The sequence below is a fragment of the Natator depressus genome, chromosome 20, assembly GCF_965152275.1.
Source record: "Natator depressus isolate rNatDep1 chromosome 20, rNatDep2.hap1, whole genome shotgun sequence".
Taxonomy (NCBI): domain Eukaryota; kingdom Metazoa; phylum Chordata; order Testudines; family Cheloniidae; genus Natator; species Natator depressus.
In genome coordinates, this window is record NC_134253.1 from 3,979,220 (window position 1) to 3,991,784 (window position 12,565).

Here is a 12,565-nt window from a genome sequence, read left to right on the forward strand (position 1 = left end):
TCAAATAAACACCTTTCAGTGATCCTCCGGCTCCGCGGTATCACTGGGGGAAGGACATGCCTCCTCCCCCCTTGGAGTAAAGGTGCAGTGCCCCCCCAGAGGCAGCAGTGAGACCCCCAGCTGGCAGAAAGCAGGAACATGAGGATGACCCCTCCCCTTGGGGGGGGGGGAAATGCCAGGTGAGAACATGTACACAGCTCTCAGGGTCCTGTCTCTGACCACGGCCACCCCGCTGCAGCCTGGATGGGAGCAGGGGGCATGGTTCTGTCCACTGCTGCAGAGGAAGGGGTGCCCGCTTCCTGGGGTTGACAACCCACCCCGGATCTCAGACCCAAGGGTGAACAAGCCAATCAAGAGCAATGAGGGGCAATGCCCAGCTGCCTCCACTCCAGCGACCCCTTAACCTGCCACAATCACTGGTCCAGCAGCGAGCAGAGGAAGGGGACCTCTGACCCCCACATGATGAGGAGGTGCGGTCCCAGCTTCTCAGCCGCACCATTCAAACCCAAGACACATTCAGGCAAGCCAAGGGACAAAGCAGGCTGGGCTGGGGCTGGACGCGAGGGCAGCCAGGTGTGTCCGGGCGCTGTCCTCCCAGCCCCCTGCCTTCCCTTTATTGGGCTCTGGCCATTTTTAGAGCCGATAAAAGAAAAAAGTTAAGTGTCCAAGAACAATCATTATAAATATAAACTTGTCGATCCCCTTCCCCCCCGGGATTCCCCAATCCACCCTCAAGGAAGCAACTCCCACATGTGCACCAAGAATCCGGCAGTTTGCCCTGGCCACCGCCTGGTAGTAGAAAAACCGCGCGCAAATATTTCTTGTAAAAAAAAAACCCACCTGCCCCGAGCGTGGGGAGTGGGAGGGGTCCATCACACTGTTCTCAGCCCCTCGCGCGGGGGGGAGGGGGGGCTGAGACCAGCGGCAGGAGGCTGGAATGTGATAAGGCAGCAACAGTTATCTTGTAAACGGTTACAAAAGGCGACTCAAAAGTGTCCGTGAGAACTCGGGGTGAGGCCCCGCCGGGCCCCTTCCTAACACAAACTGACCTTAACCAGAGCTAGGCCTGCCCAGGACCACGCGCCTGGGGAGGGGGAGACGCCACCGGAATCCCAGCGTCCCCCGGGGGGAGGCGTCTCGCTCCCTGCTCGAGTCCGTCTCTGTGTGTGTGCCGGTGGCGGCGCCCCCCCCGGGGGCGTGGGGCGGGTGCAGAACAGGCGCTCTCCCAAGTCCTCTGTTGGGTCCCCGTGCGGGGACGGGGTGGGGGTGGGGGGCGCTGGGGCGTTACCCCTCCACCAGGCTCTTGTCCTGGAGGTAAAGGTGATGCAGTGCGTTGAAGGCCGAGATCCGCTGGTAGGGGTTAAAGGTCAGCATCTCCTACGGAGGAGAGGAGAAAGGGTTAAATGGGACGGACCCCACCCTACCCCCACAGAGAGGGACTTCGGGTCTGAGGCTCCCCCTCAGTGGATCAGCTGCGGGCCACCTGAGCCAACTGGGCGTTCAAAGAGTAAGGACCAATTAACAGGCCCCTGCGTCCTGTCCCATTTGTCGATACCCCCCTCCCCAACCCGCAGCCCCCTGCTCTCCCAGCCCTGGGCTCCCCACCCTCCAGCTCTGCCGATGCCCCTGGGCATGTCATTGCCAGAGCCCCCTGACCTACCAAGAGAAGCTGTGCCCCCAGCTTCTCCATCTCTGGCACAAACAGCTCCACGGGCTGTGGGGAGCGTGCCGTGAAGGCGCAGTGCGGCAGGGCCACGTCCAGGGGCCAGTCGTCCTCTGCCGGGAGCCCGATCATGCTGCGGGGGGAGAGGAGAGAAGATAACGACTGGGACGGGGCAGCAGGGAGGGGGTGGGACATGGGCACTGCCAGCCCAGAGCAGAGGTCCACGCAGCCCACAGTCCCATCCAGTCAAGGGCAGGATGAAGGAGGAAGGAGAGAGGAACCCTGCCCGGGATGCGAGGGAACAACCTGCCCTACTAACTCCAGCCAGCGTTTTCCCTCTGCCCTGAGGCTAAAGGACTCTGATCCCTTGTTTAAAAACTAGGTATTTTTCTCTCTCTCTGGCTCTCTCATTGTCCATGGGGGGGTCGGATTCTCTTCTGAAGCCTGCCGAGCTCTCGGCCTCGTGAGCCCTTGTGGCAGTGAGTTCCACAGGCTAACACTGCCTGGGATTCCAAGGATACCACCTTTCCGTTTCCTTGACAAGCCCTTTGTGAGCCGAGCCCAGGCTCCTGGACCCACTGGTGACTCCCTGTCCCACCTCCCGCCCCCTACACAGCTCCAGCCTCTTCAGACAAGAGCCTATCCCGGCGCAGTTCCGATCTCTGGGGAGGCCAGGGCTGACTGCAGTCTCACCCACGATTCCCTGCAGGATATCTCCCACCTCCCTCCAGCCTCACATCTGCAAGGAACAAAGGGGCCTTTTTAACCCCCGCTAAGGTAACCCGTGTTCACCTTACAGCGGCTGCTCTCTGGGCCAAGGGCCGTCTCTGTTCTGTCTGCGCAGCGCCGTGCACAAAGGGGTCCCGGTCCGTGACGGGCGCTACCGTAATACACCTAGTAACTAACTAACCTGGGTTCCAATCCTGGGCAGACCAGGCAGGGGTAGCTCGAAGCCCCGTCACCTCGTTGAGGCAAACCCGGGCGCCAGCACTGCTACCTCCCCCTCAGCCCTAGGGTTGAAATGCACCTTCCCTCCTCTAGCACAGAGCTGCTCGCAGCCTGCGGTGCTGGGCCCCGGGCCGCTTGCGCGAGGCAGCTCACTGGACATTCTGCACCCCATGCGGCAAAAAAAAACCCCTCAACTAACATGTGGCCGGTCGCCTCCTTCCTTGGCCACCCGTGGGGGGAAAGGCTGGACCCAGCTTGATCTTGGAGCGCGGCAGGGTGGGTCGCTTACTGAGCGACCCAGAGAGTTAACAGGATAAAGGAGACAAGCACCCAGTAGCCCCCCACCCCACAAACTCTTGTGTTTATACCTCCAGCAGCAGCTGCCCCGCCCTGTCCCATCAATCAGCAGCTGTCACCCTGGCTCGGCCCTTAGTGCCTCATTCAAGAGCTGCTTGAATGAGTCCCATCCCCCTCCCGAGCTGAGATCCCAGGATGCCCCCCGGCCCCACATCCAGCCCCATCCCGCAAGACACTAGGGAAGCTTCACAACTTACTCAAAAATCTTGCCCAGCTGGTCGGCTTCTGAGTTGCCACAGAAGAGGGGCCTGCAGGGGAGAGAAGGGCTGGCTTCTGAGCTGAGAGTGGGGCGTGCTCCCCGCCATTAGCCCCATCCCCACCCCCTTTGGGGCAGAACCCATATCAGAACCAGAGCCGGGATTCTCCTCCACTGCGGCATGCTCAGCTGCTCCGTCCCCACCCAGAGGTGGCTGCATGTGCTCACACTCCCATCCACATCACCCTCCCGCCCCACTTAACAGGCTCAAAGGCCTAAGGGGCTGAACAATGGCGGGGGGATGGGGTGGGGGGCTCAGAGGGGCCAATAACAAGGGCAGTAACAGGCCAGGGCCCAACTCCCCCTCCCCAAGCTAGCCATGACCTGCACAGAAGGGGCTGGCTGGGCACCAAGCTCATTCTCACACATCCCCCCACCCCTGGAGAGGCCCAGAGCCGAGCCCACAAGGCCGGGAGGGGAGATCTGGCAGCAAGGGGCCCGTCCCCGTCTATCAGCACAGAGCGGAGCCGATAAGCCAAGCAGGGGGGTAGTTCCTGGCTCAGCCCTAATCAATTGTCTCCCAGCTGCGTTTGCTAAACTACGGCAAAGGGGGGGAGGGGGGAGGCAGAGACCAGCAGGTGGGCTCCCTATCATGATCTGCCGCTAGCTGGAGCCCAGAGCCGACCCAGCTGTGCCCGTCCTAGTCCCCAGCAGGGCCATGTTACCGCAAGGCAGCGTGACCGACTGGTCAGATCAGGAGCCTGGGAGTCAGGGTTCCTGGCTCCGTGAGACACTGGGCACGACGCCTTCCACCCAGAAAAGGGACCTGACAAGACCAACCCCCTGGCATCAAGCACTTTGGGGTCCTTAGTTAAGTGGTGCTGGGGAGATGCCACCCTGGGGGGTTGTGGATGGGTGGGGTTCAAAGTTATACATGGACATCCAGCCACGCCCTGACCCGCAACACACCCAGCCACGCCCTGACCCGCCCGTGCGACCCTGCACGTGCCCACGCCACCCATGCCTGCCCTGTGTCTGCAGGCACCCTAGTGCCCGCACCCCGGCCCTGCTCAGCACCTGCCCAGCTCCTCCCCACGCACACTCACTTCCGCCGGAACATCTCGGCAAAGATGCAGCCGACGCTCCACATGTCCACGGGGGTGGCGTAGGTCGACTGGAGCAGCACTTCCGGGGCGCGGTACCACAAGGTAACCACCTGCACGGGCACAGTCACGTCAGGAGTGAGGGGGGCGACAACCCAAGAGGGGCCCCCACAGGGCAGGGAGAACCCCTGGCTAGGCAGCCCCCAAGGCCACACGTCCTGATGCTTCCCAGACACAGACTGTGTCCCCCTCCCCGGTTAGAAGCCTGGTGGGGTTTAAGGCTCCCCTCCCGCAAGCAGCCTACGAGTCCCACGTCTCCTGGAGGGTGAGTCTCTCCAGGGCTGGTTGGAAGCTCAAAGCTCCAGGTCCCTGCTAGGCAGGAAATGCCTTTAGGCTGAGTGTCCCCACCCACCGGTCCCACTTCCTGCCTATGGCACAATATTTACCCTACAGATTCCACGCACCCCACTGGCTGGGGGGAAGCATCATGGGGGCTGCCGGAGCCTGCAGCTGCGCCTCCTCCCCCCGCAGTGCAGGGACCCACTACACTGGAGCTCATCTCCGTTGAGATGTGACGGGGTAACCCCCGACAGCAACAGACCCAGCCTACCCGGGCGGAGCTGCCCCAGGCCCTCCGAAGAGCTGGAAGTTAGCAGCTTGGAGAACCCCAAAGTCTCTCAGCCCCCTGGCAGGGCAGGGGGCCTCAGAATAGGGCCTGGATCTCCAGCCCCCAGAGAAGGAGGAGCTGCCGAGTCAGACCCCTTTGCTGCTCACACAGCCATGAGCTTCAGCTATATCATTCCCCCCTGTGCTTGGACCCCCGGCCCTGGGAGCTCAGACCAATGATGTCTGAGTGCGCCCAAACCCCTGCCAGGTTCCCGGCACACCCCGCTCCCACCAGCATCGGCGGAAGGGGGGCCACTCGGAACGGCGGGGGTCTCCCCAGGGTCCCCTTCGGGGCAGCGCCTTGTAGAAGCTGCGTGAAGATCCCACTGATGGGGGTAACCGGAAAGCACGCGTGTCTGGGCGGCTCTGAACCCTGGGGAAATCCCCCCTTCGGAGCAGAGAGGGGACCCAGCAGGCTACTGCCCCATCTGCTCGGAGCACAGATAGCGAGAGCAGGCCAGGCCGGCCCGGGGAAGGAGCCCGTTGCCCAGGGCGGATCTCGGGCTCGAGGCCGACCCAGAGGGAAGATGCCTGCAGCAGAGGAGGAGGCTGACTCAGGCTCACACGGCTCCCAGCCCCCAGCCCCACCCACGGCAGCAGGTCAGACACTGACCAATCCCCTCCCCACGGCGGCAGGAGCCCCAGCGCCAAAGGCAGATTATTCCAGGAGGGAGCCGGGCATCTGCATCGCAGGTACAAGTGCGGGACCGCCGGGGAGGAGGCCCCTCAGCATTTCAAAGCCAGGCTCCAGGAGCCAAAAGCTGCCCCGCTCACCCCCTCCACATGCACAGGCCTTACCACAGGGGTCAGGGCCATCTGGCAGCTGTAGATCCGGGCCAGGCCGAAGTCCGCCAGCTTCACTTGCCCACCGCTGGTCACCAGGATGTTCTCCGGCTTCAGGTCGCGGTGCACGATGCAATTCGAGTGCAGGAAGTCCAGGCCGCTCAGGAACTGGCGCATCAGGTCCTGGCCGAGCAAGGGGAGAACGCAGGGTCAGATTCCCCGCCTGCCCCAGCAGCGCGTGTGGGGCGGGGCCCAGGGACACAGGACGGGAAGGACCCTCCTGGAGCATCCAGTCCAGCCCCAGAGCCCGTCTTGTCATCCCATTCGCAGAGCTATCCAGCTCCAGCTCCGGACCAGGTGGATCGTTTGTCCCCTACTGGAGGCTGTTGCAGACCCTGGGCCAACATTGTCTTTTGCCTTCACTAGCTCGTCCCTCCCCTGGGCTTCCCCCGGCTATACCGATGGAGAGCACTCAGATGTGTTTAGGCTGAATGAGCCCAACTCCTGGAGCCTCCTCTGGGCGAGCAGCTCTCCCCTCCCCGATCACCCTCTTAGCCCTTCTTTGCCCCTGTCACGAGGGCAGGGGGTGCCGCAGGGCGGGGGCACCACGAAGGTCCCTACAGCCAAGCGCTCGGTTCCCCATGTACCTTTATCTTCTCCACTGGCAAGCCTGGTGCCGGCGCCTTGTCCAGATACGTCTTCAGGTCCTGATCCACGTGCTCAAACACCAGGGTCACCTTGGTCTCGCGCTCCGTCCGGGTGGTGGCGCAGACGTCCATCAACCTGCGGCGGGGCGGAGAAGGGAGCTTGGCGGGAGCTGGGGATCCGAGTGCGGGAGGGAGGGGCCAGGCAGGGATCTGACACATGCTCTGCTGGAAGTGGGGCTCCTGCTCGCAGCTGCAGGAACCCAATGATCTGGCTCGACACACCGCGAAGGACCAAGGCTGTCTGGGCCCAACGCGGGACTGATGGGACCCCCCAGGCCCATCTAGAGGGATGGATCACAGCTCTGCCAATGCCCCTCACTCCTGACCCGCAGCCCCCTACTATCCCAGCCCTGGGCTACCCTGCCTCACACGCAGCTCTGCCAATGTCCCTCAATCCCAACCTACAGCCCCCTCTCCTGCCCCCCATGCTTTATATCACATGATAATTTGGGGACAGGCTTCCTGAGCCCCTGTTGTGAGCATGCCCCTGAGCTCACAGTATCAAACCCCCGCCCAATAACAGAGCTGCAGCCAGTACTGGGCTGATTCGATTCCCCAGCTGCAGATCCTGCTGCCAGATAGCCCAGAGCAGGGCTCCAGACTCTTATCTGGCTAACTCAATCAGCGATTCCCGCGGCCCCACGGCTTCAGCACAGGACACGGAGATCCTTCCCCCACTGCACTGCCCTCTGGCACAGAGAGGCAGGCAAGGGGCTGGGAACTGCCTGGGAAACGTCTGTGAAGCTGGTAGCAGGGAGGAGACAGCGGGGGGGGCCGGGCTGGCTCACGGGCAGACAGAATGGAAACTCCGTGTGCATCCCTCAGGGCCCGCGACTCAAAGGGACGGAGCCCAGCAGAACCGGCCCCTGCAAGCCCCTCTGACAGGGGGAGCCATCGCGCCGAGGGCAGCGGGGTCCCCATCCCCGGAGATCACTGCGGGGCAGTGTGCCTGGGCCAGACCCTTCGCAGTGGGGTCGGGACGGCTCCACGAGCCCCTCTCACCGTAGGAGGCCGCCAGGGAGCGTTCAGACAGCAGCAGGACGGTGCTCAAAAAGCTACAGTCCCTTGAGAGGCAGCTGCCCTCAACCCCCAGCGCACCCTCTGCCGCTTCCCCCTGCCTCCAGGCACCCACCCCCCTCCCCAATGCTTTGCCACACGTCCCCCCAGCCCTGCCCCCGCCCCCTCCCCCCAAGGCCCTGCTACTGAGGCTGGATTTTTCGAAGCTCCCTAAAACGTCTCCATTTACCCCCGAGCGTCTTGTACAGCCGGGAGAGGGGCAGGATGGGGACCCCACCACCAGTGACCTCCTTTCCTGGAGCTCTCCCCACCCTCCTGCCTTCACCCCAGGGTTTCTGTAAAGCCAGCAGTGCCCCAGGCTGGCGTCGCCAGAACCCCCAGCGGAGCGGAACCGACCGGCAGAGAAAGGCTAAGGCAACGGGCCTATGAACACCTGGGGGCCAAGGCCGGACAAGACTCAGAGCAGCTCTCGCGCCTCCTCCCCCTGCGCAGGCGGGCCCCTCAGCGGGGGGAGGACGGACACCCTCTGCCAGCGGAAACCCGCCCTTTTGCCAGCTGGGCCATCCCGCGGCCCAGCTCCGGGCGCTCTCCCTCCCCGCGGCTGGCGTTTCAGGGCTCTCAGGAAGGAGGCAGCTTCCAGATCGCGGCTCAATTCCTAGAACCGGCCGCACATTTCCCAGAGCTGGCAAAACGAGCGCAGAGCGGCCTGGGGCTGCTTCCAGCTCCCAGGGATTAGCTCATACAGGAAGAGAGGCCCCAGAGAGCAGGGCAGGGTTCTGTCCCCGGCACGGCCACTCCAACCCCGCAGGCCGGACTGGCCGTGTGCCTCCTACACAGACCCCAGATCGGAGACCCCTCCCTGCTCTTGCCTCCCACCCACACCCCAAGCCCCCTTTCCCTTTCCACCCACACCCCCGAGTCAAGGGGAGCCCCCACCCCCCATGGGATACTGATTCCCCTTCTTGCACAGCCCGGGATGTTTATCCCAGGGGGGCGCAGAGGGAAGCGGCCGTTGGGTCTCCAAAACCAAACTCCCGCCAACGCAAAATAAGCACCCTCCGGCCCCACGTGACCGGGCACAGTGGGCAATTCCTCCCCGGGGTCTCGGCTTCCTCCCAGCCCCGCCCCGTCCGCACAGCCGCCCCCCAGCCCCTCACCGGACGACGTTGGGGTGGTCGAAATGTTCCAAGCGCTTGAGCAGCGCCACTTCGCGCACGGTGGAGAGCGGCAGCCCGTTCTCGTTGGTCTGGACGCGCACGTTCTTGAGGGCCACGAACTTGCCGCTCTGCAGGTCCCGGGCCTTGTAGACGGTGCCGTAGGCGCCGACGCCGATCTCCGCCACCGGCTCGTACTGCGCCCGCATCTCCTTCGCCATCCTGGCACCGCGCCGGCTAGGAGGGAAGGGGGCGGCAGGTTAGGCGGCGACTCCGGCAAAGGGGATTATGAACTCTTAGCCACCCCGCCTGCTCCCTCTTGCACCCCACTGCCCAGCCCCCCAGATTCACCCCACCGCCCAGCCCGCTCCCCCCCTCCTCCCCCGACCCAGATACCCAGCCTGCCGCCCCCAGCTCCATCCCAGGCTCTCGGATACCATGGGGCCCCCTCTCGTGCCCACGATAAATGCGTCACCTGCCACCCCACCCCTGAAACGCACAATATGGGGCTCCCGTAGCAGAGCCGGGGCGACCCCACAATTGCCCAGCGCCCGGGACCCCAGAACGGCTGCCCCACAACCTCAGTAACCCTACCACAGAGACACCCCCCGCCCGACACACACTGCAGCTGTCCCACGCCCCCCTAAAACGGCACCAACCCCCCCCCCCCAAACCCACAGCCACCCTACAACCGCAGCGTCCTCGGCCCCAGACCCCTTGGGCAGCAGCACACGACGCGTGGGGCCCGGCCCCCATGAGCGACCCTACCAAAACAGACGCCCCACCTGGCCATGTCAGCGCCGAAGCCCTGCTCCGGCCGCGCCGGGCAGAGGGCGGCCCCGGTCCGGTGGCTGGCGAGACTCAGGGCCGAGGGCTCGCCCCACCCCGGCCCCACACCGGCCCCGGCCAGCCCTGCCCCCACCCCGGCCCGCACCATGTGCTGTGGGGGAGGGGACGGAGCCTGGGCTGCCCCGGGAATCCCGATGCGGACCAGCCCCCCCCGCCCCCCCGCGGCAGGGGCTAACTTGGGGGGGTCAGTGCGGGGGGGGCACAATGCCCAGACCGGGGGGGGGGGCTGGCGGGGGGGTCGGGGGGGCTGGCGGGGCCGCGCGCGGGGGGGGGGCTCGGGGGGGAGGCGGGCCCGGGGGGGGGGGGGCGCGGACTCACCCCGAGGTGGCAGCGCAGCGGTCGGGGCCGGGGGCCGCGGGTGTCGGCGGCGGGGCCCGGGCGGGGGCGGGGCCGGAGGACCGGAACCAGCGAGACGGGCCGGCCGGAAGGTCGATGGAGCAGCTCCCCCTCCCCGGACTCCTGGGTTCCCTGGTTCTGGGGAGGCGGGGGAGCCCGGACTCCTGGGTTCCTTGGGGGAGCCCGGACGCCTGGGTTCCCTGGTTCTGGGGAGGCGGACTCCTGGGTTCCCTGGTTCTGGGGAGGCGGGGGAGCCCGGACTCCTGGGTTCCCTGGTTCTGGGGAGGCGGGGGAGCCCGGACTCCTGGGAGGCGGGGGAGCCCGGACTCCTGGGTTCCCTGGTTCTGGGGAGGTGGGGGAGGCGGACTCCTGGGTTCCCTGGTTCTGGGGAGGCGGGGGAGCCCGGACTCCTGGGTTCCGTGGCTCTGGGCAGGTTTCGAGGGCCCCTGTCTCCCAGGAGGGGCGGAGTGGGACGAGGCTGAGCTCCCCTCTCCCTGGCCCAGGCCTGCTCCCTTTCTAAGGCGGGATAACAACCCTACTATTGCTGCCAGCCCAGGGCCACCAGCCACCTGCTCTGTGTGCCAAGGGGCCAGCCGCCCCCAGGTTGATCCCCGCTGACAGCCACATCCCCTGGCGCCTGGGGGAGCCAGGGTATTACCCATCTGGGCCTCCCTGCCAGAGCCCCACCCGTCCTTGGCGCTTGAGGTGCGGGGTGCTACTCTGAAGGGGCCCAGCCTGGCATCCCCCAACACCCACATCATGCCCCTGGAGGGCAACTCTGAGGCTCTTCCCCCGCCCCTTGGTGGCCCCCAAGGAAGCACCACAAGCCTCCCAGGGACCCGCCTGTCTGGTGTAACACCCCCATCCCCTTTGTGGGCTTGAACTCTGGATCATCAGTACCCCGACACAAATCTCCTCTAGCATCACTAGCCCCAGTAGTGAGCTGTCATCTTCCTGGTGCTCCAGCCGAGGAGGAGAAGACGCAGCTAGGAACCCCAGTCTCGGACCAGGACCCCATTGTGCACAGGCCTGTGCCAGGTCGCAGCACCAGCATCACTGGGTGTTTCAGGCAGGCTTCCCTTGAATCTGTTGAATCAAGGCCACTAAAGGTGATTGGGCCGTGGTGCTGCTCCCAGCCCCCAGAGCTCGTGCTGGGGCCGGGGCTGCCCCAAGGGAGCTCCTCTGTCTCTCTCCATGCAGACTTTTCTTCCTTCTCTCAGCCCCTTGGCAGCAACAGATTCCTCTGTGACTGGGATCCGTGTCACCCCCTGGTCCTCTCTCCTCCTGGGCCATCCCAGCTCGGGGATTCAGTCTCATGCCACTAAAGCTCTGGATGCATAATCACTGCTGCATGTCCTGCCGACCTCCGCCTGCATCCCAGCCCATGGGGATGGGGGTCCTCGCGGCTTCCCAGCCGTGGTGCACACCCCAGTCTCGCCCACAGCTGGACCCCGTCAAGGAGAACCCCTGGAAGCTGCTGCCTCATCTTTCCATTCCCACGCCCCTGGATTCTGTTGTCGCTGGTCACTAATTGTGGCTGCTGTGGTGGTGATTTAATGGAGGTTGTCAAGGCGGATTCCCCACCCTGGCACTCCGAGTGCGGAAGGTGGGGGCCCACAGGGATTCTAAAAATTAATACTGGCCACTCCAGGCTCGTATTAAACTCCCCAGGTTACAGCTTTTCTCTGACCTTGGATGGGTAGATGCTGCCACCACCCAAGTGCGGAACCCCTTTGAGAGTCCGGGAAGGCGCACTTGGGAATTCCTGTGGGGTACCCTCAAGCAGTGGTGAGCTGGAGCCGGTTCACACGAACCGGTTGTTAAATTTTGAACCCGGTTTAGAACTGGTTGTTAAAGGGGTGGGCAAACTCCGGCCCGCAGGATCATCCTGTCCGGCCCGCCTGAGCTCCCGGCTGGGGAGGCTCCCCTGGCTGAGAATTTTTACTCACCCGGTGGCGCTCCGGGTCTTCGGCGGCACTTCAGCGGCGGATCTTTCAGTGCCGCCGAAGACCCGGAGCGAGTGCAGGGCCCGCCGCCGAAGACCCGGGGCGACTGAAGGAACCGGTTCTTCAGGTTTTGGCAGCTCATCACTGCCCTCAAGCCCTTTCGCCCCCCCGCCCTGCTCCTGGGAAGAGCTGAGAAAGAAAAAAAAGGAAGGAAATCAGCTGTTGCCACCAGCTAGTTAAACAGCCTGTGCACAACCCTCTTAAGACACAAAAATCCAATCCTGTTCTTAAAAAAAGCTAAATTTTATTAATAAAAACCAAGAAAGAAAATACATCTGGGAACTCAAGCAATTGCTAGATTTTAAAAGAGCAACTACAAGGATTAAGCACCCAGAATTGCTTTCTTGAGGTTCGGCTTAAAGGTTACAAGCAAAACAAAAGCACCTGGGGATGGTGCAGAGGAATCCACAAGCCATAAAGAAATAAAAGGGATAAACCTAATTGCGCCTTCCTAGATCTTTCCTGACCTACTGACATAGCTGGGGTTTTACATGAGTAGTTTCTAGGTATGATGCTGAGGATTTTTTCATACCTGGCCCCAAGCTTTTTACAGCACAGCTCTGCCCTGTCCGCCTCTCCCTGGGAGAACAACAGACAGACAAAAGGGGAGTCTTTTCTCAATTTTAAAAAGTTCTAGCCTTCCCATTGGCTCTTTTGGCCAGATGCCCACTCACTTCCTTTTACCTCTGCATCGCAGGGAGACTTTTAAACCCTGTACAGGTAGAGCAATTAGAGAACCGCTACCAAGAGGGATTTTATAGCTACTGGCTGGCTGGGTGT

At 63.5% G+C, this 12,565-nt stretch overlaps 1 protein-coding gene across 1 annotated transcript; it reads right to left on the reverse strand.

Annotated features, from left to right (window-relative positions):
• Positions 1-501: 501 nt before the first annotated feature.
• Positions 502-9,402, reverse strand: CDK4 (cyclin dependent kinase 4). Its single transcript, XM_074934809.1, has 8 exons — positions 9,380-9,402; positions 8,598-8,831; positions 6,364-6,499; positions 5,732-5,899; positions 4,271-4,380; positions 3,166-3,216; positions 1,661-1,796; positions 502-1,377 (listed from the first exon to the last, which is right to left on the reverse strand). Exons 1-8 carry the CDS (start codon positions 9,385-9,387, stop codon positions 1,285-1,287), a joined length of 936 nt encoding a protein of 311 aa, XP_074790910.1. The 5' UTR covers positions 9,388-9,402; the 3' UTR covers positions 502-1,284.
• Positions 9,403-12,565: the final 3,163 nt, after the last annotated feature.